The sequence below is a fragment of the Anomaloglossus baeobatrachus genome, chromosome 3 (assembly GCF_048569485.1).
Source record: "Anomaloglossus baeobatrachus isolate aAnoBae1 chromosome 3, aAnoBae1.hap1, whole genome shotgun sequence".
Classification (NCBI taxonomy): domain Eukaryota; kingdom Metazoa; phylum Chordata; class Amphibia; order Anura; family Aromobatidae; genus Anomaloglossus; species Anomaloglossus baeobatrachus.
This window is the reverse complement of record NC_134355.1, coordinates 325,301,772-325,327,583: the sequence shown is the minus strand read 5'-3', so window position 1 is coordinate 325,327,583 and position 25,812 is coordinate 325,301,772. Positions and strand designations below refer to the sequence as shown.

At 43.8% G+C, this 25,812-nt stretch overlaps 1 protein-coding gene across 1 annotated transcript in view; it reads right to left on the bottom strand.

Moving 5' to 3' along the window:
- Window positions 1–25,420, bottom strand: part of SLC22A16 (solute carrier family 22 member 16) — an 84,338-nt gene extending 58,918 nt beyond the window's left edge. Inside the window, exon 1 of the mRNA XM_075340050.1 lies at window positions 25,105–25,420. Coding sequence (XP_075196165.1) covers window positions 25,105–25,142 — 38 coding nt within the window. The 5' untranslated portion in view covers window positions 25,143–25,420. The remainder of the gene's footprint in view (window positions 1–25,104) is intronic.
- Window positions 25,421–25,812: the final 392 nt, after the last annotated feature.

Below are 25,812 nucleotides of genomic sequence, written 5' to 3'. Positions count from 1 at the left end.
TGGTTGTTTTTATGGAATTTTCCTATAAAAGAAGAAATCTTTTATCAAGAATTGTGGTGCTGGAAGTATTTTCCGCATTTACTGACCAATGACACCAGGTGTGGGTAAGCTGCATTAACTTCAGAGAGGATTTCCTGATCTAGGAAAATCTAGATAGTTGCCAGCCAGATTGTTGTCTTTGTCAATGTAATGAGTGAATAAAGCTTGGTCAAATGTAAGCAAGATGGCTGAAGTCTGAGAAATCCAGTATGACTGCGATCAACTGGAATTTTCAATTGGGAGAGTGTCCTCACAGCCAGCACACATGCTATTTTAGTACTTTTTAGAGATATATCATTGTTACTTTTTAAGCAGCATACTGCCCACCTTCCTGTACCCTTAATGTTATATTCAGCCCAACCCATATGGCCGCGTAAAACGTCCGACACTCATCATGGCAAGTCACTGGGTGCGAAAAAAAAACCGGACGTCACACGGACCATTCGTATGCCATCCGATTACTGATACATTTCCATTCTGTAACATAGAACACAATTAATGGTCCTGTAAATAATTGTAGAATAATAGCTGCTGAGAAAAAAACATATTGCATACAGATGGCATATGGATGTCACATGGACGCTAGGCAAGAAAAATATCACACCCTCGTATAGCACTCGCATGACCTATCAAATACCAAACGGATTTCACTCGCCCCACTTTTCTGGATGAGAATCGGAACGATGAGCGAACCCTTACTGAGATGATTAACTTGCAGTTATGCAGAGGATTTAGGATATGTTCACACTGTATCTTTTTTCTATTTTTTTTTTAATAGAAAATGCTGCTACAAAAGCCTCTCAAAAGCATGAATATATATATTTCTATACAAACACAACATCTTGTTCACATGTCCAGTCTTGAGCTTTTTTAAACGCTTCATCCTTTCAAAAAACGACAAGTACATTCTTCTGGCTTAAAGAGAATGGCTAAAAAAGAAAAAGAACACTCAGGAAATACTCAGGTGGTTTTTTGAGTATCATTTTTAGTGTTTCCTCATTAAAAAAAAAGATTTTTTTTTTTAATCCATTTCTTTATGAATTTTAAAAACATCATGAAAAAACATTCCGGAAAAATGCTAGCAAACGTCAGTAAAAAATGCTCAGGAAATTACTAAAACAATATGCTAGCAAACCACTCTTCAGGTTTACAAAACTCCTAAATAGTCTTGTGCTTGAAAAATGGACGTTTTAGCCTCTGTGCAAACGCTGTGGATTTACCGCGAATTTTGCAGTGGATTTTGCTGCGGATTTGCAGCGGATTTGCTGCAGAAAATGTGTCTAACATTGCTGCAGTCGTTTCCCAGCAAATCCTATGGGTTTTAAAAAATGCTGTGCGCACACTGCATTTTTTTTATACCCGCGGATTTGCCCGTGGATTTTGCGCTGCGGAATTAATGAGCATATCACTTCTTTTTCGCAGGTACCTGCGGTTTTTGTCATAGATAATAGTAAAAATCCCCAGGAACCAACCTGAAGAAAATCTGCGGCAAACCACGGTAAAACCGCATGCGGATTTTGTTGCAGTTTTGGTGCATTTTTTACCGCGGATGTGGGATTCTTTAAGAGGGTCTGGATTTTTCTTAAGAAAAAGGCACTTTCTAGTGCGCACATAGCCTTAAGGGTGCTTTACACGCTGCGACATCGCTAGCGATAGCTAGCGATGTCGTGCGCAATAGCACCCGCCCACGTCGCTGTTTCGTCATGGGGTGATCGCTGCAGTAGCGAACAATATCGCTACGGCAGCATCACACGTACATACCTGCTTAGCGACGTCGCTGGAGACACCGAACAATCTCACCTTTAAGGGGGCGGTTCGTTCGGCATCACAGCGGCGACACTAAGCGGCCGCCCAATAGTAGAGGAGGGGCGGAGATGAGCGGCCGGAACATGCCGCCCACCTCCTTCCTTCCTCATTGCCGGTGGACGCAGGTAAGGAGATGCTCGTCATTCCTGCGGTGTCACACATAGCGATGTGTGATGCCGCAGGAACCGCGAACAACCAGCGGCATGCACCACCAACGATATTATGAAAAGGAGCGACGTGTCAACGATCAACGATTTTAGACGTTTTTGCGATCATTGATCGTCACTCCTTTTAGTCACACACAATGATATCGCTAACGGCGCCGGATGTGCGTCACAAACACCGTGACCCCAACGATATATCGTTAGAGATATCGTTGTGTGTAAAGTACCCTTTAGACTGCCAGAAAAAGGCGTAGTGTGAACATACCCTTTATCTCTGTACACTGAAAATGTACATGGCATGCAGCCTGTGGATGAGTTTTGTAAAAACTCATCCACTTCTCTGGCAGTATAATCTGCAATGCACAAATCCACAGGTAAAATCTACAGAAATTGCATCACGTGTGGCCTTGGCTTTAGTTTATTAGAAACGTCCATGTTTCGCAGCTTGACAATTTCCTTAGAGAACCCTGAGAACTGCTGCAGCTTGGAATACTCCGGATTGCTCAAACAGTTGGACATAAGCAAATACAGTTCCCTTCCAGCTGTTAGCTCAGAATTTAAGCCGAGGGTCTAAATTTCATCATAAATAATGTGCATTACACAGTTAGAGCTGGCTTATTGCTTAGTTGACATTAATATGTTGAAATGTTTTAAATAAAGTGTTATTATCATTATACTGGAGGATGTTTTGTTAGACTTGGTTTTGAAAGCCTTATTGCCCCCTCAACTCTTACATTTAGGCCACAGATTTTGTAGAAATCACAAATATTTATTTTTTTTAAATATATAAATTTGGTATCACTGCGTTTGTAAAAGTATGATGTGTCTGTGCCGCCCCCGTGCCAGCAGCCGGCGCTGCTCGGATCTGGACCCGCTGCCAGGCCGTGATGTCATCAGGGTCGCGGCCTTGCTCGGGGCCGGACGGGGTGTCTTCCAAGCTTTGGTCTGGCGTGGAGCTGGTACGAGGGCCGGAGCGGTGACGTGCTCGCGGCCTGAGGGTTATTATAAATTGCTCATAAATTGCTATGTCAAGAGACCAAACAGATCCCACTGCTGACACAGTGGCATAAAGAAAGCTAAACTGCAGTTTGCCAAAATGTACATGAGTAAGCCAAAATCCGTCTGGGAAATTGTCTTGTGGACAGATGAGACCAAGATAGAGTTTTTTGGTAAAGCATATCATTTTACTGTTTACTGAAAATGGAATGAGGCCTACAAAGAAAAAAACTCAGTACCTACAGTCAAATATGGTGGAGGTTCAAAGATATGTTGGGGTTGTTTTGTTGCCTCAGGAACTGCGTGCCTTGACTGAGTGCAAGAAATCGTGAAATCTCAAAATTACCAAAAAATTTAGGGATGCAATGTAGAGCCAGTGTCAGAAAGCTGAATTTGCATCCTAGGTCATAGGTCTTCCAGCAGGACAATGACCCCAAACATACTTCAAGAAGCATCTAGAAATGGATGGAATCAAAGCACTGAAGAGTTCAGAAGTAGCCAGGATATAAATCCCATTGAATACCTGTGGAGAATTCCTAAAATAGCTGTTGGGAGAAGGCACCCTTCAAATATGAGAGACCTTGCAGTTATTTATTCCAAAAGGTGTACAAACAATTATTAAGTTCAGGGTGCCAACAATTTTGTCAGACCCCTTTTTGGAGTTTTGTGGGAAATTATGTCCAATTTGCATTTTTTTCTTATTTTCTTTTGTGTTGTTCCAATACACACAAAGGAAATAAATGTGTATAACAAAACATTTGTTTTCTGGGAGAAATGTCATTTTCTGGATCAATTTCAAGGGTGCCATCACTAAATAAATATATATATATATATATATATATATATATATACAGTATATACACATGCACACACTGATGAGCAAAAGGTTAAGGCCTCTGTCACACGCCCGTGAAAATCACGCACATGTTTCATGGACATGCCAAAGATGCGTTTTCCCCTCCGTGAGCCGTGTTTATGGCACTACATGTGTTCTCCGTGTGTTATCCGTGATAACACACGGAGAACGAGACCTTTCAACTCACCTGTCCCTGGCGTCGCTGTCCGTGGTGCTGAACTTCGGTCTCCAGCCCTGCAGACTCCCCGCTGCTGCTGCTTCCGGCCACAGTGAAGTGAATATTAAATGAGCATAATGAGTGGCGGTCGGCAGCAAGTGACAGCAGCGGCAGAGACAGCAGGGCTGGAGAAGGTGAGTAAAGATTTGTTATTTTTTTCTCTGACACCGTGAGTTTTCTCCGGCGCGTGTCACACGGGACCGCATCCACACTACATCCGTGTGGTCCGTATGCGGGCCATGTGACACCTGCGATGCCGGAGAAAATGTGGACATGTCTACGTGTGGAACACACGGACACGCGTATGCTCCACACGTACACACGTTCCATGGCAAAACACGCACGTGTGCGCAGACTCATTGATTTTAATGGGTCTACGTGTGCCCGTGTCTCCGGTACGTAAGAAAACGGACCAAACACATACCAGAGACACAGATGTGTGAAGGGGGCCTAAGAATGTATTAAACTTTTGAGTTTCAGGCGCCATATCTCAGCATCCACTACAACTTCGACCGTGAGATTACCTTAATTTTATAGACAATCATCTTGGCTATCTCATAAATACATTTAACATACATTTAGCATATGATTAATTATGCAGATTCTTGTCATGTCACTGATCTGTTATTGCTTTGCTTTCTGGAGGTAGAAAAATCTTTTTTCTCCTGTATACTACAAATCACATTCCCTGATAGTGTGTTATTAGGTTGATTTCTAAGCGAAAGGTCACTAGTTTGAATCTGGAGCAGCCATGAAAAAAGATTTCCCAAGAAAAGTGAAACATCTCCAGTTCATCGATAGCAGTCTCTCAACCAAGATAATTGACAAACTGCATCATGAGTGTGCCATGACAGTTGGAAAAATACTAAACGAAGTCCGTACATACAATAAAAAGCAAAGGAAAAATACAGTTAGGTCCAGAAATATTTGGACAGTGACACAAGTTTTGTTATTTTAGCTGTTTACAAAAACATGTTCAGAAATACAATTATATATATATAATATGGGCTGAAAGTGCACACTCCCAGCTGCAATATGAGAGTTTTCACATCCAAATCGGAGAAAGGGTTTAGGAATCATAGCTCTGTAATGCATAGCCTCCTCTTTTTCAAGGGACCAAAAGTAATTGGACAAGGGACTCTAAGGGCTGCAATTAACTCTGAAGGCGTCTCCCTCGTTAACCTGTAATCAATGAAGTAGTTAAAAGGTCTGGGGTTGATTACAGGTGTGTGGTTTTGCATTTGGAAGCTGTTGCTGTGACCAGACAACATGCGGTCTAAGGAACTCTCAATTGAGGTGAAGCAGAACATCCTGAGGCTGAAAAAAAAAGAAAAAATCCATCAGAGAGATAGCAGACATGCTTGGAGTAGCAAAATCCACAGTAGGGTACATTCTGAGAAAAAAGGAATTGATTGGTGAGCTTGGGAACTCAAAAAGGCCTGGGCATCCACGGATGACAACAGTGGTGGATGATCGCCGCATACTTTCTTTGGTGAAGAAGAACCCGTTCACAACATCAACTGAAGTCCAGAACACTCTCAGTGAAGTAGGTGTATCTGTCTCTAAGTCAACAGTAAAGAGAAGACTCCATGAAAATAAATACAAAGGGTTCACATCTAGATGCAAACCATTCATCAATTCCAAAAATAGACAGGCCAGAGTTAAATTTGCTGAAAAACACCTCATGAAGCCAGCTCAGTTCTGGAAAAGTATTCTATGGACAGATGAGACCAAGATCAACCTGTACCAGAATGATGGGAAGAAAAAAGTTTGGAGAAGAAAGGGAACGGCACATGATCCATGGCACACCACATCCTCTGTAAAACATGGTGGAGGCAACGTGATGGCATGGGCATGCATGGCTTTCAATGGCACTGGATCACTTGTGTTTATTGATGACATAACAGCAGACAAGAGTAGCCGGATGAATTCTGAAGTGTACCGGGATATACTTTCAGCCCAGATTCAGCCAAATGCCGCAAAGTTGATCGGACGGCGCTTCATAGTACAGATGGACAATGACCCCAAGCATACAGCCAAAGCTACCCAGGAGTTCATGAGTGCAAAAAAGTGGAACATTCTGCAATGGCCAAGTCAATCACCAGATCTTAACCCAATTGAGCATGCATTTCACTTGTTCAAATCCAGACTTAACACGGAAAGACCCACAAACAAGCAAGACCTGAAGGCTGCGGCTGTAAAGGCCTGGCAAAGCATTAAGAAGGAGGAAACCCAGCGTTTGGTGATGTCCATGGGTTCCAGACTTAAGGTAGTGATTGCCTCCAAAGGATTCGCAACAAAATATTGAAAATAAAAATATTTTTTTTGGGTTTGATTTATTTGTCCAATTACTTTTGACCTCCTAAAATGTGGAGTGTTTGTAAAGAAATGTGTACAATTCCTACAATTTCTATCAGATATTTTTGTTCAAACCTTCAAATTAAACGTTACAATCTGCACTTGAATTCTGTTGTAGAGGTTTCATTTCAAATCCAATGTGGTGGCATGCAGAGCCCAACTCGCGAAAATTGTGTCACTGTCCAAATATTTCTGGACCTAACTGTATTGGTGTCAACAAGTCAGTTAATCACAATGTCTTAGTTCTTGCGTATCAAACACGGCAGTGGAGGTGGCTCCTATGCTTCATAATAATAACATAATAGACATCCATGCAAGCAGCGTGTGATGCACATCTGGAATGGTGGCCGAAAAGAAGGTGAAAAAGCCTTGACTTCAATATCGTTATAAGAAGCGTCGTCTCAAGTTTGCAAAAAAGTACGAAAAGTGGACAGTATAAGATTGGAAATGAGTTATTTTGAGCAATTAGTTGAAAGAACAGAAAAATAAAATAAATGTAGCGCTGGCTTCCCTAGTGTGCTAATATACCACGGCGCCATAGTGTCATTGTCCCTGCACTCCACTCTTCCCTGCATGGCTATCGTCATGCTGCGCAGTCCTCTGCTTACCTGCATGGTCGCCCATGTGTCGCGTGGTCCACTGCACTCCCATACGGCCATCCTCGTGTTTAGTGGTCCCTAGCTAGCCCCCCTCCTCCCTCCCCCCATGGCCAGCGACATGTTGCATGGTCCTCTTAATCCCTTTGTTGCAGCCCATGAGTAGTTATAAGTCCCCCCCCCGCACAGATAGCCACAAGTGTGTTAGTCTCCAGCTCATGCTTTGGCCCCAGGCCCTGTACATGCTGTGCGGGGTTTCCTGATTGCCAGGCTAAGGGGTCTATGCACAGCCTTCTGTCCCTTTAAGAGGAAGCATGCGCACCTTGCTAAGGTGTTACCAGCCTGGGATGCACCAGGTATTTAAGGCTCTCTCCCCCTTATGCATTAAGATTTGATCCAAGCTATGTTTTGGTTCTGCCTGTCAACTCTGGTCCTACAGCCTCCAGCCCCAGTCCTACATGCTACTGTACCGCCCCAGCAGTGGTCGAACCGCTCGGATCTGGGTGTCGCTGCTCGTGGCTCGAGGGTCTCCGGACCCAGGGGCGCAGGGTCACTCTAAAACGTGATGGCGAGTTATTTACAGGGGATTTAGATAGTTCGTGACACCACCCATGGTGTGCGGTAATAGGGAGTACCGCCGCTGCCGTTGGGAGTACCCGGGGTGATGGAACGGGGGCAGCCAGATGACATTACCCTCCACGAGTAGGGAAGGCTCCGGGACTCTGGACGGTGGGATGGGTTGCAGGGGAGCACAGGGGAGCTGGGGCAAGGGGTGATCAGGTACTCACTCAGGAGGAAAGCAGACGCTGACAACATAGTAAACCAAGTCTCTGGGTGCCGCTGCCCTCTTGGGGGAGCTTGTCTGGGTTCCATCCCCTGCAGTACTGCCTGATGGTCTGGAGCCTGCCTCCGTGCACAGATTTTAGTAGTGTCCAAGTGGCCCGTAAGCTTGAAGCTGTCCGGGCCCCGCTCCCCACTTTTTGATGTGAAGGAGCTGTGCTCTCAGGAGCTCACGCTTGGATTTCAGTGGGATGCTTTGGTTGGAAAGCCCTATCCCCCTCGTTGCACTAGTGCCCCCGATCTCTGAGCTTCGTGAGGACAGTCCATAAAGGTTAATTGCCGGGTTGCATGAAGCCTCTCCCCGACCTAGGGTCCAGTACCCCAACGTGCTTTCAGTCGCAGGCCGGCTATTGTACTTGCTGCTGGCTGTCCTCCTAGATTAAGCCAGGCACACAGTCCCAATATACCGTGACCGGGTCTCCGACTACTCTGGGTCCACTGTCTGTAACCCAATCTACTTCTCCCCTGGGAGCTCCAACTCCCAGCTTCTTCAAACTTTTCTCCCCTGGAACCGACTGATTTGTCACCTCCCACCTCCCTGCCTGACCCCTAGGTGGGCGGCACTATTCCAGCTTAGCAGCCCACTGGTGTGCCTGACAGGGTGTGGTGCGAGGTGTGATTGGGATTTTGGATGCTGATGGAGGCAGTGCTGCAGGTTGGTAAACCAGAACCAAGAGGGGTTGAGTCCTGCACTGAGAGATAAAGAGCGTGCAGTACCCTGTGACGACCTGACTAGTCCAGGGGCGTCACACTATGAGTTCTGCTTTGCTGTGTCTGTCCTTTCTGTTTCCTTGGATCTGTCCTGTCTGTTCCCTGATACCACCTTTTGTTCTTTGCATACCTGCCTGCACCTGCCGCCCTGTGTACTTCAGCAATCCCGATGTCCCATGACGTCCTATGCCTGGTGATCCATGCCTCTTGACCTGGACCCTGACAAAAGCAGTTCTGTGTCTGATAACCTGGACCCTGATGACCAGAGTTCCTCCAGATGTCCTGTCAAGGCTGCACCTGTGTCCCATGTGTTGTGCCTGATGTCCCTTGCTCGGTGACCTGAGCCTGATGGCTAGTGCCGGAAGTTCCTTACCAGCCTCTGTCTACTCAGCCGTTCCCCATTCAGACCGTGCCTCTTGTCCTTCTCTGTTGTGTTTGTCTTACCTATACTGGTGTCTTCCTGCAGCGCTCAGCTGCCACAGTCCTGGCTATTGCCCTGGGAGTGGCACCTGGCGTTCTGCCTCATGGCAGACGCTTAGGCAAGCCCCTCTCACTAAAGGGTAAGCCGTGGTTCCCCCTGTGGTCCAGTGGGTACACTCCGCTTGTCGCCTTCATCAGTGGTGAGCATTACAATAAGTTATTGCTCTTGGAAGAAGGGAGGAAAAAAACAAAAGCGAAAAAATTAACAATGATCAAGTTCTTAAAGAGTACCTATCACTAGTCTGAGGCTGCCCCTTTAATTTAAGGATGCAAAAGTGGTTAGAAAAGTCCGTAATGCATATTAAATAACCTGATTTTTAGCACGTTCGTGTCTGAACTTCCAGGTTGTTGGGTCATAGCATGCAGACTAGAATCCTACAACCCTCCATGGCTCTCCTCACAATGAAACAGTGAGAGCTCACTCTTTGAAGTAAACCAGCGCTGCTGCATACTTTACTAAGCTGCTACACAATGTTAACATCATTAGAGCGATTATCGTTTAGTAGCCGCTTAGTAAAGTACATGGCAGTACTAGGTTCATGCAAAGAGCAAGAGCGCGCTCCTTCATAGCAAAGATAGTCAAGTAGTGCTGTTGGATTCTACTCTGAATGCTGAGATATGTAGAAAAATTGCTGGAAAAGACAAAAAGGCACAAATAAGGTTTATTCCTGGTGGTACCAAAATAAAATGATTACAGGGAATCACTCACATGGGGTAGTTGTGAGAGTCGGACTGACAAGAAATCCTCAAACCCTTATTAAAATGTAAATTTTATTTGTAATATTAAAATAATCCCACAAACACACAAACACGTCGGCTAACCCTCTCCACTCACCCTAAAATAAAGGGGAAGAAGGGAGGAGAGGGTAAAGAAAAATGGTCCCAACTAGCTAAAGGAGGGGAAATTTTATGGCTTAGAGCCATGGATCACCACCTTACAGGATTTGCTGTGTCTCCCTAAGCCTCCTGAGGAACCTTTTGATGGGAAAGGAGAAATGCGTTGAGGCTGGGCAGGGATGAAGACCTGTTACTTCAGGGAAGTAATTATCTATTTATTCCCTTTTTTGTCCTAAGCTGTTTAATGGCATCTATAACGGGGGATATTGGCACCTACTTAAAGGACATTGATACTAGTGGGTGGTAGAAACTTTATTTGCCGTTTATCCAGTCCTGTTATATTTATACAAGGATTGTGAGGGCTCTTTCTGTGACATATTTCAACATCACGGATTAATATATGAGCTCAATTGTGCAGTACTTTTCATCTTATTGTGTGGCTGTATAATTGAATTGTTTTGGATCAGGGAGTATAAAGGATGGATATGTTTATGTCCTCCTTTAAGACATAAAATTTCCTCTCCTTTATCTAGTTGGGACAGTTTTTCTTTACCCTCTCCTCCCCTTCTTCCCCTTTATTTTAGGGTGAGTGAAGAGGGTTAGCCGACGTGGAACGGGGGTGCCCGGTAACTTAAGGTGTCACACCCTCCGTTGTTAGGTAGGGACATCAATACTATTGAGGGTCATCTGAGGTTCCCCCCTCCCACCATCCCTTTGCTAGTTGTAATCATTACCTGAGGGGTAACCTGACCCCGGGTATTATCTGTTTGTGTGTTTGTGGGATTATTTTAATATTACAAATAAAATTTACATTTTAATAAGGGTTTGAGGATTTCTTGTCAGTCCGCTTTGTACTCTACCTGCATTTTGGATTTGTTCTTGTTAAACCTTTTGGTAGTTGTGAGAGTCAAAACTATTGAAAGGGCAAGAAATGAAAACCAAAATGGCTGCTGCAGACCCTGAAGATAGATCAATATGCCAAGTGATTTTGAGTCCTGAAGGAGTTTTCGAGACTCTGAAATGCATTGAATAATAAATCCCGATTTTATCCACGAGTGATCATCTTCTTATTCCACCAGCATGGGTTAACCATTTTCCTTCTTCCCTTCACATACTGAATGCTCAGATCTCACGAACCAGACCTCAGACCCAAGTTTTGTCCTTCAGGAATTCTGACAATTTATGCAAATTAATCTTATTTAAAAAATTCATCAGCCTGTTGCTGTCCAGTTTTATTTTAAATAAGCCCAATTCTTGGTTGTCAGAACTCTTTAAGGGGCTAAACTAGGTAACAGGCAACAATTAGTATTAGAGTAGGCAAGACAAGGTATGGGGCATATGCCCAATGTTCTGAAAGCCAAGGTGGGGGTGGCAACAAACTACTTTGCCTTGGTTAGTTTGATAGGTACTGGGCTAGAGCAGCAGAATATCTGATACTCAGTGTGATAATTTAAATGGACCCAGGGCAGTAGCTATGGGCGAGTACTGCCTTTTTTGTGCCCTGGCACACCACATTTGGCGCAGTCGTTAGGATGTGAGTCTCTCCCATGAAAACAGGTAAATCGGAAACCAAGAAGTAAGAGGCATGAGCCCTGAAGTTTGGGGACCTAAGATGGTGGCCTAATGCACGGACTCTGAGATGGTGATGGCTTGTGGAAGGAAAAAATTAGTATCCACCTCTAATGGGAGTGGATGACTCTTGAAGGTGCGAAAAGGTGCCGAATATACAACACTAGCCTACGGCTACCTCCCTGCGCCATGTTGCAATGCCACTGAAGGTATACAGTCACTGTGTGTTTTATAAACTGGTAGAGTAAAATCTTTCCAAGGGGACATCTCTTTGGGAAGACCACCTCCTTATCCAGATTTACTATGAATTTATGTTTGACTATGTATTATGTATATAGCTCTTCTTCTTGTGGAAGAGCCGCTTTCAATGCTCTTTAGGGTGGTCATTTTAGAGACGTTTAAATTACAACAAGCATATCAGAGTTAATGGGGGTTAATGTCTAGAGGTATGAGTTCTTGGTCTAAATTACTCAATAACATGTATACTTAGGCATAGGACTGAATACCAACTGATATATTAAACTGTACAAGTTTTGGCCAATAACTGTCTGCATCTTGGCCCATGGAGCACAGCATGAACAAAGCCAAGAAAAAGGGGGATGAAACGGGGCACAACCATCCAGTAAAAATAAAAGTTAAATAGCCATTAAAACAAGTATGTCCACAAGAATTGTATAAGAACTGATGTACTCTAAAGGCCCATTTACACACAGCGACATCGCTAGCGATGTCGCTAGCGATCGCACCCTCCCCTGTTGTTTGTGTGTCAAGGGCATATCGCTGCCTGTGACGCACAATATCGTTAGTCCCCATCACACATAGTTACCTGCTAAGCGACGTCGCTGTGGCTGGCGAACTGCTTCTTTTCTAAGGGGGCGGTTTGTGTGGCGTCACAGCGACGTAACATGGCAGGCGACAAATAGAAGCGGAGGGGCGGAAAGCAGCCGAAGGAAAGACACGCCCACCTCATTGCTGGAGGACGCAGGTACGGTGTTGTTCGTCGTTCCAGGGGTGTCCCACATAGCGATATGTGCTGCCTCAGGAACGACGAACAACCTGCGTCCAGCACTAGCAACGATATTATGAAAAGGAACAACGTGTCAACAATCAGCGATTAGGTGAGTAATTTTGATCGTTAGCGGTCGTTTGTACTTTTCACACGCAACGACATCGCTAACGAGGCCAGATGTGCGTCACGAATTCCGTGACCCCAACGACATCTCGTTAGCGATATCGTTGCATGTAAATGGGCCTTTAGTCATAGTCCAATGCATAATGTTTGTGGAAAGTCTGCTTTTGTATTTGCATTGACTAATCACATACTGCCAATTACCTACATATTCAAATTAACTATACCTATTAATTTCAGAATCTATATAAATAATATGTTTACCATAAACAATATAATAATTAATTCCCGGTAAAAAAAAATACATCAATATGTTACTATCAATAAATATATAATAAATCGCTTTTGTAATTCATGCAGTTTAGATATTTGGTATCTAGTGTGAAGATCCGGAAGGCCTCACCATGAAGAGTTAATTTCTGTCAATTACCTCCTCTTGTGGGACAAGTTACTTTCTAAATGAAAAAAACCCTGAAATCAGTGACATCTCCTTTATGTATACTGACAAAATGTTTCACGGCTCTTGAATAGGAACTATTCTTATTATAGACGTTGGTTAACCCCTTGATTACCTTGGGTGTACCAGTACATCCTATTTTGCTGTGAATTCCCGACCTTGGATGTATCGGTGTGCCCTGGCAATTGCGCGGGCACAGTAGCTGTGCTAGCACGATTGCCACCGGGAGATCGGTTTACATGACAGTAGAGTCCGACTCTCACAGACAGGAGCGGTGCATGCACTGCCCTCAGCTTTTTAACCTCCTAAATGCCACAATCGATATCGAACGCAACGTTTAAAAGGCTGGGAGAGGGAGGGAGCTCTCTTTCCCATTTGTTCGGCGCCCCACAATGTCATTGCAAGGTCCCAATTGTTGCCATGACAACCTCCGGGTCAGCCAGCTACATGTAGCAAATCTGTTAGACCATGCCAGCAGCATAGTCTAAAAGACTTCTGTCAGTGCACATGTGTAATATATTGCTATGCTGGTGCATGGCAATGCTTTATATTAGCGATCAAAGTAATGAAAGTTAAAGTCCCATAAAAGAAGTACCGTAAGTAAAAAAGTTTTAAGAAAAGATTTTAAAATAAATTTGAAACATATTTTGAAAAAAAAAAATCACAAAATAAAGAAAAAATATTAAATATGATATCATTAAATATGTATCTTGATGTAAAAATAAACAAAAAAGTAAACACATTTGGTATCATTGCAGCAGAAAAAAACACATCTATAAAACTGTCACACTATTTAACTCCTTCAATAAACATTATAAAAAGTAACATAAAACTATGCTTTTTCATAAAACTGCCAAACAAAAAGTGAAATAAAACCAATAAAAAAGAAGAATGTGAATAAAAACAAGTATAGCTGGAAACGTCATCTTGTCCTGCAAAAAAGCAAGCTACCAAACTGCTCCATCAGCAAAAAAAATAAAAAATGTATAGCTCTCAGAATATAGCACTGCAAAACCAATTCTTTTTTCTATAAAAAGAAAAAATTAAATAAATAAGGTATCACTGAAATCATACTACCCCGAAGAATAAAGCTGTCTTACCACTTTTACCACAAGCGGAATGGCATGAAAAAAAAATATTCCAGAATTGAAGGTTTTTGTTCCTTCTCCCTACTAAAAATTAGAAAAAAAATAGTGATAAAAAAAATGGTATGTGCCCAAAAATTATACCAATCAACTCGTCTTGCGAAAATAAGCTGTAACATGACTCTTTTGGCAGAAATACAGAAAAATTATACGAGGGGCTGCTGATAAGTCTTTGGCTTTGTGATCTTTTTTTGTTTCTATGGTAACGAATGTTACATCACATTGAAGCATTATGTGTCTAATATATGTTTTCTAAAATGTTGTGTTTGTTGCTTATGGCAACATCATTCTATGCACGTGGAAAAACAAAATGGCGGCACCTAATGCGATATGCACAGTAACTGAGAGCAGAGCAGCAGTTAAAACAGTGGAGGCACTCTGGTTCTCCTCATCCAAAGAAATTAAAAAATCAGCCAATAATGTGATGGCGTCTGTGTTCTGGGATAAGGAGGGCATGCTGCTAGTGAACTACCTTCAAAGGGGTTCCACTATCAATGCAAGGTATTACATGGAACTTCTTGACCAATTGAAGGCAGATCTGAAGGCTAAAAGGTGCGGCAAGCTGTCCAAAAGAATCTTGATTGTGCAAGACAACGCCTCCGCTCACACTGCACAAGTGACTACGGCAAAATTGACAGAGCTGGGCTTCCAGCTGGTTGACCACCCACCTTATTCACCAGATCTAGGTCCCTCCGACTATCATCTGTTTCCAAACCTGAAAAAACACTTCAAGGGTACCAAATTTCACACCATTTCTGATGCCATGGCTGCTACAGATGCTTGGTTTGAGGCACAACTGAAATCCCTCTTTTTGCTAGGCTTAGAGAACTTGGAATACCGATGTAAGAAGTGTGTTGACATCAGTGGAGAGTATGTGGAATAAGTGTAAAGTTTCATCATCCTATCTCGTTTCTTTCTGGGTAAAGTCAAAGCAGCCCTTCGTAGCTCTCAAAATATGGCAATGCAAAACTTTTTTTTTACAAATAAAGCATTTCTTAGTGTGATAGAAGCTAGAGATGAGTGAACCTGAGGTTCGGTTTTTGAAACCGACAGCAACTAAAAAACACAGGGCTCAGGTTCGGAGTTCGAATGCTTTACGTGCGAACTTAACTTTCGCAAGCAACGCTGTGCTCAGGTACGCTCTGCACTGTGTGAGCTGCTTGCAGTGTTTGAATGGCTTGCAATGGGGGTAACAACAGCGTGATAACATGTAGTGTGCAAAAAAAGTTTGAAAAATCCTGCCCATTCTCTCTTATTGACGTACTGTACAACCTTATATGGGGTATTGCCACTTTCAGCAGAAATTGTTTAACAAATTATGGGTCCTTTTTTAGTCATTTCCCCATTTGAAATTAAAATATCTTTGGCTAAAACATTATTTTAGTGATGAAAATGCAATAATTATCTCTTCACCACAGAATGGTATACAATTCTTTGACACACCTGTGGTGTCAATATCCTCACTGCATCACTATATGTTTACACTGAATGGTGCAGTTTGTAAAATGTGGTCACTTATAAAGGATCTTGATGTTCTGGCACCTCAGAGGCTCTGCAAATGTGACATGACCATTGTAGCAAAATCCACACTTCAATATGATGCTCCTTCACTTCTGAGCTTTGCACTGTGCCTGAAAAGTAGTTTGTAATCACATATAAGATATTGTCAAACTTGGGAGAAATTTTTGAAAAAATGTGGATCTAAAGGCCCCTTTACACACTGCAACATCGCTAGCGATATCGCTGTAACGTCACCGGTTTTGTGATATAATAGGGACATTGCAGTGTGTGACACGCATCAGCGACCTGGCCCCCGCTGTGAGGTCGCTGATCGCTACAAATCTTTCAGGACCATTATTTGGTCCTTTGTTTCCCGCTGCACAGCATGCACCGGTGTGTTTGACACCGTTACAACGACATAGCGACTTAGAAAACAGCGTGCTATAGCGTCCCCTGCTGTGTGACATCCCCAACGACCAGCGAGGTCGATCTGCAGGTCCATATCGCTGCTGCGTCGTTGGCCAGATTTGCCTGTTTGACAGCTCACCAGCGACTTTCCAGCGATCCCAGCCAGGTCGGGATCGCTGGTGGGATCGCTAGAAAGTCTCAGTGTGTAAAGGGGCCTTAAGGAAGTATTCCCCAACTCAAGCCCTCAAGTTTGCATGTTTTCAGGATTTCCTTAGTATTGCACAAGTGATAATTTAATCATCAGAACAGGTGATGATAATGTGACGCCCTGGACCCCAGGGGTCACAGGTCACTACATAACACCATACACACCCCCTTCCCTGGACAGGTCACACCAGTCAAACACTAAACCCTTGTTGCCACTCTCCAAGGTTGATGTCCACACCAGGTGGGGCGGAGCCAGGCAGTTGGCCCTGCCCACCGAGGAGTTCACAGACTGGAGGCGGGAAAAACACAGTAGTCAGTCCAGTTGTGGGCAGTAGTGTGTGAGGAGTGAAAACTGTTGGTGTCTGGGTGAGAGCCCAGGCACATCCAGCAAGATCGGCAGACGGTGGTGACCGTCTGCAGGAGTTGGTGAAGGTCAGCGGAACCGTAGGACCGGGGTCAGGCGGTGGCCCGCCGGTACCGAACCGGGGAGCCGATTGGAGCCAAGCACCAGGCAGGGTACTCAGACCCCAACTAGGCTTAAAGCCAACCTCTAGTCAAATTCTCTGATTGAGGTCTGGACCTCAGGGATACATTCCCACCCAAGTCCCGATTGAAGGCAACAGCCCAACCGTTCCGGATAAGTGCCACCGCCAAGGGCCAGAGATCCAAAGGGCCAGCATTTGCGGGCAAAGGGGCTCCTCCGGCACGTACACGTCAGGGAGCGGACTCCCGGTGCCAAGGCATTGCAGTCAAGACACAAAACACAGGTGCAGGGAAACGACAGACACCAACAACCCATCCAGGGAGAACACCGCAGCCGGCTGCGGGCCCCGTCCATCCAGCCATTTGGTTTACCAGAGACTCTGTCCATCTGTGTCTGAGTGAGTACACCAGTGCCATCCGGCACCACGCTGCGCTGCACCGCAACCCTGCACCCTGCGAACCTCATCCTTCGGGAACCCAATATCCCACCAGGCTCCGGGACCAACAGCCCCTACCCCTGAGGGGTCAACACCTAGCTGCTCCCCGCCATCGCTCCCGGGAACCCCGTCACCAGCAGCGGTGGTGCCCACCATCACCACAACCCGTGGATGGCGTCACGAACTCTATCCATCCCAAAATCAATCCCAAATCCCTTTTTCCCTCGTGGGCGAGGAGCGCTGCTCGAGCCCCGGGTCCGGCCCGCTCGAGCCACCGAGGATTAAGGCACCGAATTTGAGCGCGATCTCCCCCAAGCAGCCCCCGCGACGGGGAAAGCTGGCCCCCGCCCCCGAAAACTCCAACACCTGTGAAATGCTAAGAAAATCCTAGGACTGGAGTTAGGGAACACTGATCTAATTTAGTTTTCTCCATGTGGAGAGTGACATGCTAGGTCTGTCATGCCAGTATGGGGAAACTTCAATACCTTGCATGGTCCTCTTGGAAATTAAATATACAAATTTCCTCTTCAAAGAGGAAGAGATCTTGAATTCTTAGGATATGGTTCTAGACTTAAGTTCTCTAACTCTCTGAAGAGGCAATATGCATATTTAATTTCACAGATGAGCATGGAAGGCATTTAAGTCTCCTCATACTGGAATACCAGACCTGATGTGTCACTATCCACAAGGAGAATACTTGCCCCTTAGATCCCAGTGTTAACCTCTCACCTAGCCAAATCAGATCTCATACTTTGCACTGATGAGGGGCAATACCCTGAAACACGGTGTCTGGAATTTGAGATTCTGGTTTGGTTTATATATCCTAAGTCACATGGCAGGGCTCATTAAAGGGTCGATATTGACTTTTAGGATTCTTCCTACTTCCAATAGGTGGTACTAGAGATCAAGTTCTCTTCCTTTTTGAAGAGGCAATATGCATGTTGGGAAACATTAGACATTTTTGGTAAATTTTAACCCTTCTAACTTCCTAACAAAAAAAAAATGTATATGTTTAAAATAAAAAATGATGGTGATGTAAAGTAGACAAATGTTATTTGCTAATTATTTTCTGTGACATAACGCCCTGGTTTAAAGACACAAAAATGTCAAAGTTTGAAAATTGCAACATTTTCGCCAAATTTCAGATATTTTCAGAAATACACGCAAAAAATATTGTACTAAATTTATCATTAAGTATAATGTGTCTCAAGAAAACAGTCTCATAATCACTGGGATCCATTGAAGCGTTCTAAACTTATAAAGTGACACTGGTCAGAATTGCAAAAATTCGTTTGGTCAGGAATGTGAAAACAGGCTGAGTAATGAAAGGGTTAAATGTTTGGAAATGCGTTTTTTTAATATACGGTTCATAGAGTCAATATAGCGCATGTTGTAAGTCCTGAACTCAATGGAATATACAATATAATGTGAGTCAGTTTTTGTTGGGCAACACTTTTATTGAAAGCCAATAAGGAGTGAGAGTTTTAGGTGAAGAAACACTAGAAGATAATATATTACCTGATTTTCGTCTTCTTTTAGGGAACGTATCTGCAATCTCTTCCAATATTTTTTTAAGGATATCACCACGATTTACGACAAATATTTAGAAACAATGTGTTTTATTTTATCAAATTGTAAGCTGTAGGTTGTGCTGAAAGTTTCTGGAAAAGTATTTTGATATACTTTTTATTATTACTTTGTTGTAAATATATATTTTGGGGTTTATTATGAATTTTATTAAATACAGACTGTATAAGTTGTTTATTATAACCTCACGCAGAAAGTCTGCTACAAATTGTAATACTTTCAGTCTGGAAGGTGTAGTCATCAGAGCAAATACGTTTGGCGCTGACAAATTCCGCGAAATGGATGGCTTTTATGATGTGGTACAGATAACAGCTTGACTGTAAAGGCCCCGTCACACTAAGCAACATCGCTAGCAACATCGCTGGTAACGAACAACTTTTGTGACGTTGCTAGCGATGTTGCTGTGTGTGACATCCAGCAACAACCTGGCCCCTGCTGTGAGGTCGTTGGTTGTTGCTGAATGTCCTGGGCCATTTTTTAGTTGTTGCTGTCCTGCTGTGAAGCACAGATCGCTGTGTGTGACAGCGAGACAGCAACAACTAATGTGCAGTGAGCAGGAGCCGGCTTCTGCTGAGGCTGGTAACCAATGTAAACATCGGGTAACCAAGAAGCCCTGTCCTTGGTTACCCGATATTTACCTTTGATACCAGCCTCCTCCGCTCTCACTGCCTGTGCTGCCGGCTCCAGCTCTGTGCACATGTAGCTGCAGGACACATCAGGTAATTAACCCGATGTGTGCTGTAACTAGGAGAGCAAGGAGCCAGCACTAAGCAGTGTGCGCTGCTCCCTGCTCTGTGCACATTTAGCTGCAGCACACATCAGGCAATTAACCCGATGTGTGCTGTAACTAGGAGAGCAAGGAGCCAGCGCTAAGCATTGTGCGCTGCTCCCTGCTCTGTGCACATTTAGCTGCAGCACACATCGGGTTAATTAACCTGATGTGTGCTGTAACTAGGAGACTGGGGGCTGGTCACTGGTTGCTGGTGAGCTCACCAGCAACTCGTGTAGCCACGCTCCAGCGATCCCTGCCAGGTCAGGTTGCTGGTGGGATCGCTGGAGCGTCGCAGTGTGACAGCTCACCAGCAACCTCCTAGCAACTTACCAGCGATCCCTATCGTTGTTGGGATCGCTGGTAAGTTGCTTAGTGTGACTGGACCTTAAGGCTATGTGCCCACGGGGACATTGTCCTGTGGATATATCCGCAAGACATTCCGCAGGTGCTCCCAGAAATCCGCAACAGAACTTTCTCTGTTTCAATGCTGCGGATATACAGCGGAATGTCGTGCGGATATGGTGCGGACATTCTGCATTGAGGATACAGTACCATGGCTTCGGCACTGCATCCTCAATGCAGAACAAGTGCTGCACTGATCGGGGTGCTCATACTTACCTCCATCATGCAGCACCTCGCTTTCTGTCGGCCGGGTCACTGTCAGGCAATGTCTGGTTCACTGTGCTGGAGGTGGGCGGGCCTGAACTAGCTCCGGCTGTCACATGACCGGAGCTCGTGCAGGCCCCGCCCACCTCTTCCTTCCTGTACCTGGCTGGATCCACCGCGCTGCTGTACACCGGACGGAGAAAGTGACTCGGGTCTCTATCAAGGCAGGTAAGTATATGGGACCCTGCGGAGAAATCCACAACAATAATTGACATGCTGCAGATTTTTCCGCACGAAAATCCACACGATTTCCGCTGCGGAAAATTCCGCAGCGTGGGCACAGCATTTCCCAAGTGCCATAGAAATGGCTGGGGAGTAGCTGTGCTGCAGATTTCTGGAAAATCCGCTGCTTTTCCGCGAGAAATCCAGGCAAAATCCGCGCATTTTCCGCAGCGTGGGCACATAGCCAAAGAGTGGTTTAGTTCCTGATACTTCTTTTGTGTGAATAGATGTTGTTACCTTCAGTGTATCTGGATTTCCCGATAAATGAATATCAAGAAATTAAATCAAGGAACTTGGAGTGGAAAAAGTAAAGTTTAAAGTCAAATTGTTGGTGTTTAAATAAGTAACAAAGGCTGGTATCACCGCTGCATACAGAGACCACACCAGTAGCACGTTGTCCACATAGGGGTTAGTTACACAGATATACTTTTCCTCCCACCAAGCCATACACAAAATTGCTAAATAAGGTGAAAATTTTGAGCCCATTGAGGTACCCAGAATCTGCAAATAAAATTGAAAATCAAACATAAAATATTTATGACTTATTAAATATTTTAGCACAATAATGATGAATTGTTTTAGCGCATTAGACTAAACACTGTATTGATTAAAATTAAAAGTTATGTTTTCAAGGCATTTTGTGAGGAATCTAATATATAAAGCTGAGTGCATGTATGAATGTATGTATGTATGTATGAATGTATATATGTTTGTATGTATGTCCGCTAAAGGAATCCGCACCGTCACATTTACATTCATGAAATTTTGCACAGACGCCTAATTTGACTCAGGGAACATCATAGAGTACGGCAAGCAGTTCTGGGTGCAAATTCCTAATCCCTGCCTAACTGTCCCTGTATCTAGTAGCAGAAATAAACAGAGCTTTAGAAAAAGTATTTCTAAAGATGGTTTACTATATACTAATGAAGCCAGCGACTAGTCACAAGAACATTAGTTCCCCTTGTCAGTCGTCCCACATAGCATGTTGGCACGCCCCTGTGGGTGAACTAACATGCCAATGAATACACAGCGACACAGAACATACATCACTCTTGATGGCGTCTGGTGGAGGATGGATGCACACTGGGCATGATCCAGAGTCCCCGGGACTTTCAATCATGCAGACTAAGCTGATTCTGGGTGTAAGCTTCTTGGCTTACAAGCTATAGTGCGTATGACAGGGAGTGCTGGGGTCTCCGGATCATGCACAGTGCGCATCCATCCTCCGCCGGCCGCCATCAAGAGTGAGGTATGTGTGGCGTCGCTGTGCATCATTAGCATGTTAGTACACCCACAGGGGCGTGCTAGCATGCTATGTGGGCTAACTGACCAAGGGAGCTAATGCACTTGTGACTAGTCGCTGGCCTCATTAGCACGTAATAAACAATCTTTAGAAATATTTTTTCTAAAGATCCCTTTATTTATGCTAATGTATAGAGGGACAGTTAGGCAGGGATTAGCAATATGCACCCAGAACTGCATATTGCACCTGACAGGTTCCCTTTAAATATCCAGGTACTCTAGTAACTTAATGTGGCAAATGCTTATCAAGACATTCACTTGGTCTTTTATTAAAGGGTTTATCCCATGAACAAAATTAATTTTAAACTTGATTTTAATCAATAGATCTTTGAATAAAAATTACGGTAATACTTTACACAATTGGATGTGTTCAAAAAAGATGTCCCTGTGCTGAGATAACTTTGGATATGTGCCCCTACTATGTACTGTGTAATTGCAGTGTCTCACCGTCCAATTACATGGTCTGGTCATACCACATCTCCTAGGCAAGGGAAGACGCAAGGGTACACAGACATTACAGCATGGGATCACAGCTGATTCTTTTTATGAGGTAAAGCATTTCCAGCCTTTTTTTAAAACAAAATGTTTCACCTCAAAGACTACGGTAATTTGTGATCCCATGTTGTCCTGTCTGCATACTCTCTTTTGCATCCTCCCCGCCTCACAAGATGTAGTGTATTCAGACCATGTTCCTGTCAGACATTACCATTGCAGAGTACATAGCAGGGTCAGATGTATAAGATTATCTCAGCACAGGAACATCTTTTTTTGAAAACACATCTCTAGGTGTGGTCAAGCCCCCTACAATGTAAAGTGTATGGTAATGTAAGGCATAGGAATGTTATGTAGATAAATTTTGTTTGTAACAGAAACAGTTCATGTGATATTTGGTTCACTGGGGGTGGAACTAGTGTTGAGCAGTGAATCACTTCCTGGTTAGAGCTGAGAGCGAGTTCTGCAGTGGGCTTCCTGGAATGAGGATGTGGCCTAGTAACTTGGGTCAGTTGGGTATCCCAGAGGTATTCTACAAGGTTCCGGAGCCAACGGCTCACCTCGGGGTGTGCTTAGAAGAATCCAGGGACTAGACAGCCATCGAGGCAGAGAACCTTGGATGGGCCAAAGGAAATCGAGTGACAAGAAGCCGTTAGAGGCAGTGAGAGGACCACAGGTAGCCAAAGAAAGAAGAGGGGAAAGAAAAGGCATAGGCCCAGCAGCTGGAAACCTAGGTCCTAGATAGCAGGATAGGACAGAGTGCGTTCCCCAGGATAAAGCAGCAGCAAGACTAGAAATATGGTCATGTCTGTCAGATGGTGGAAGATCAAATAAACCATTCTATGTTCTTTTGCCATGAGCACTACAAGAGTACAATGTCATGTATCTATCTACTACGTCTCCATTGGTGACTGGCTGCGGGGTCATGGACACTGCACTGAAGCGAACCGGAAGTATCTCACACCCCTCCTGAAGTGGTTTACAAACACAGAGTCCCTCTGGCGAAGCAATGCAGAGGCCTCACGGCCCAGCGTTCGCACCTTCCTTCACATCCAATTGTGGAAATTATTATTCCAAGATCTATTGATTAAAATGAACTTTGCTCATGGGGCAAACCCTTTACATCAATTCAATCAATACTGGAAATAATGTATCTCAAATGAGGAGGAAAACTGGTTTTGGCCCTGTGGGCACACTGCTATTTTCGCAGCGATTGCCTCGTTTTGGTGCAGAATTGGTTCAGTTTTTGTTCATAAACTTCATACAGTCCTTCCTCAGCAATGTCTTTGAGAAATCAATGCTGTGCGCACATTGCTTCTTTTTTCCTTACAGGTTTTGCTGCAGTTGTTCTGCAGCAAAAAGAAGCAGCATGTGTCTTCTTGTCTGCAGGTCCCTGCATTTTTCCCTATGTTTTGTCATTGATAATGCTTTAAAAATGCTGGGACAAAAACGCAGGCAAAAACACACCAATAACGCACCATAATGCAGTAAAAACGCATGCGTTTTTTGGGTGCATTTTTATGCCAGAGGTGCGTTTTTCTGCCAGAGGGTGCGTTTTTTCGCTAGAGAAACAAATCTGCAGTGTGCGTACATAGGCTTTGTGTGTTTTTGGTAAACCATGAAAAATTGGGATTATGGGATGTTTCTTAAGAAGATATTGTTTTATTTTATCATTGATGACTCCTAATGCCGTCCCCTCTTCAAGACATTTGGACAAAGAAAGTTGAAATATAAGAGTGCGGTTAGAGATGCAGGGTAGAATCCATCACCACTACACGACCTGCCGTGTCCGATTGTCGAACAATAAGGTTGTGATTTTTATTTTGGCTGCTGGAATTAACCTGATTGTTGTTTTTGAAATCCACAACATTGCAATCTGTTTTGCGATAAATACGCGTTTTATTTGTGGATTTCCCAAATAGACTTTAATGAGTTGTGAAAAATCTGCACATAAAAACAACAAATGCGTTTTTACAGTAGAAGTACAGCAAAAACATATGTAATCCGCTGATGACTTCATTGATAAAGTTTTACCAAAGCCAAAGATCAGAAGGAATCCAAAGCACACCAGTTTTAAACAAAAATGACATACCAAAAAGAGATAAGAGAAACATTATAAAAATGAATATTAAAAAATTCTCTAAAATTAACTAATTGGTGCTGCCACAAAGTCTGCTACATCAAAATTGCAAATACTCATCATGGGAACTTAGCCTAAAACAATCATCCAGCTCGAGATGACGTAACGTTGCCCGTCTATATCACAATTTTAGCAATTCCGTAATGTGATTCTTAGCCACATCTGGCTTTAAAGCTTACCCTTAAAAATAATGTTTATATAAAAGACTAACGGAGAAAAGATTTTTGGAAAGAAAGCTATGCATGTCCCTCCTGTATACGCATGCCTTCTGCAACCAGAACAGCATGTCCTGTAACATAATCTACTTTTACACAGTGTACAATACAGTCTGAAGCTGGTGAATAAGTATTATTTCTGGAGACACAATGATGTAAAATAGCAGGGTTCCTGTACAGTTCTGCAGCATACACATATGGTGATTTCTTCAGTAGTTCCCCGGCTTGACTTGTTTTCAGGTTCTGTTCTCATGCTACTCACTCAGCTCACCAACTACTTATAGCCTGGATCCCTGGTCTAACAATAGCCCACTCTTCTCATATAAACTGAGAATACAGCACTGCCTTCTGCCATAATCAGCTCTTCCTATGAAGCATTTTCTACCCTTCTGTTCCATACATGACCCCAGATTTTGTTTCCTCACTTTCAGCTCATACTTTAATATACTAAGCATGATATAAAGTCCGCTTACCTTCCAAAGTGGCCCACATAGTCAAACAGCCCCTCCATGCCCTGGCAGCTGCGGCTCTGGTGTGGTGTAGAGCTTGAGATTTGACCCTGGATTCTTGTGCTTATTCAGCTGGGCATAATTCTACAGCCAAGTTGTTTTGTAACTTGTGTATTTCAGTTGATTGTGGTGTTGTCGGTTTGCTCTGCTTTTACAGATATTAAGTGCATCCTCATAAGAGATACTTTTATCAGTCTGTCATTTTTGTAAGGTGTGAAAAATGTGGAGTAATATAGAGTTCCCGCAGTGTGTTTTCGAGCTGGTGCAGACTCAGACGTGTCTGTGATGAGAGGCTTTGTAGAGACAGCAGCTCCTCCTTCACTTCCTTACTTCGTGAAAAGTTCCAGTGGGAAAATTTAAAGAATTACTCCAAACTTTTTTTTCACGGATACCACACGTAGCCATTATAACCATGGTGATCTTCACATGTCCGTGTTTTCACTGTCCATGTGACCCACACGGAGACATGTCCGATTTTTTCCGGCTGCGCGGATAACAAAGACCAATGGAAAACACGTACAGCACACGGATGACATCCATGTGCCATCCATGTGCATCGATGCTATATGTGTTTAACATTGCAAAGTATAGAAGAAGCTCTGTAATTTCATTCTTTCTTTATACCGCAAAAACACAGATATACACTGATGGAAAACACCGATGACACCAGTA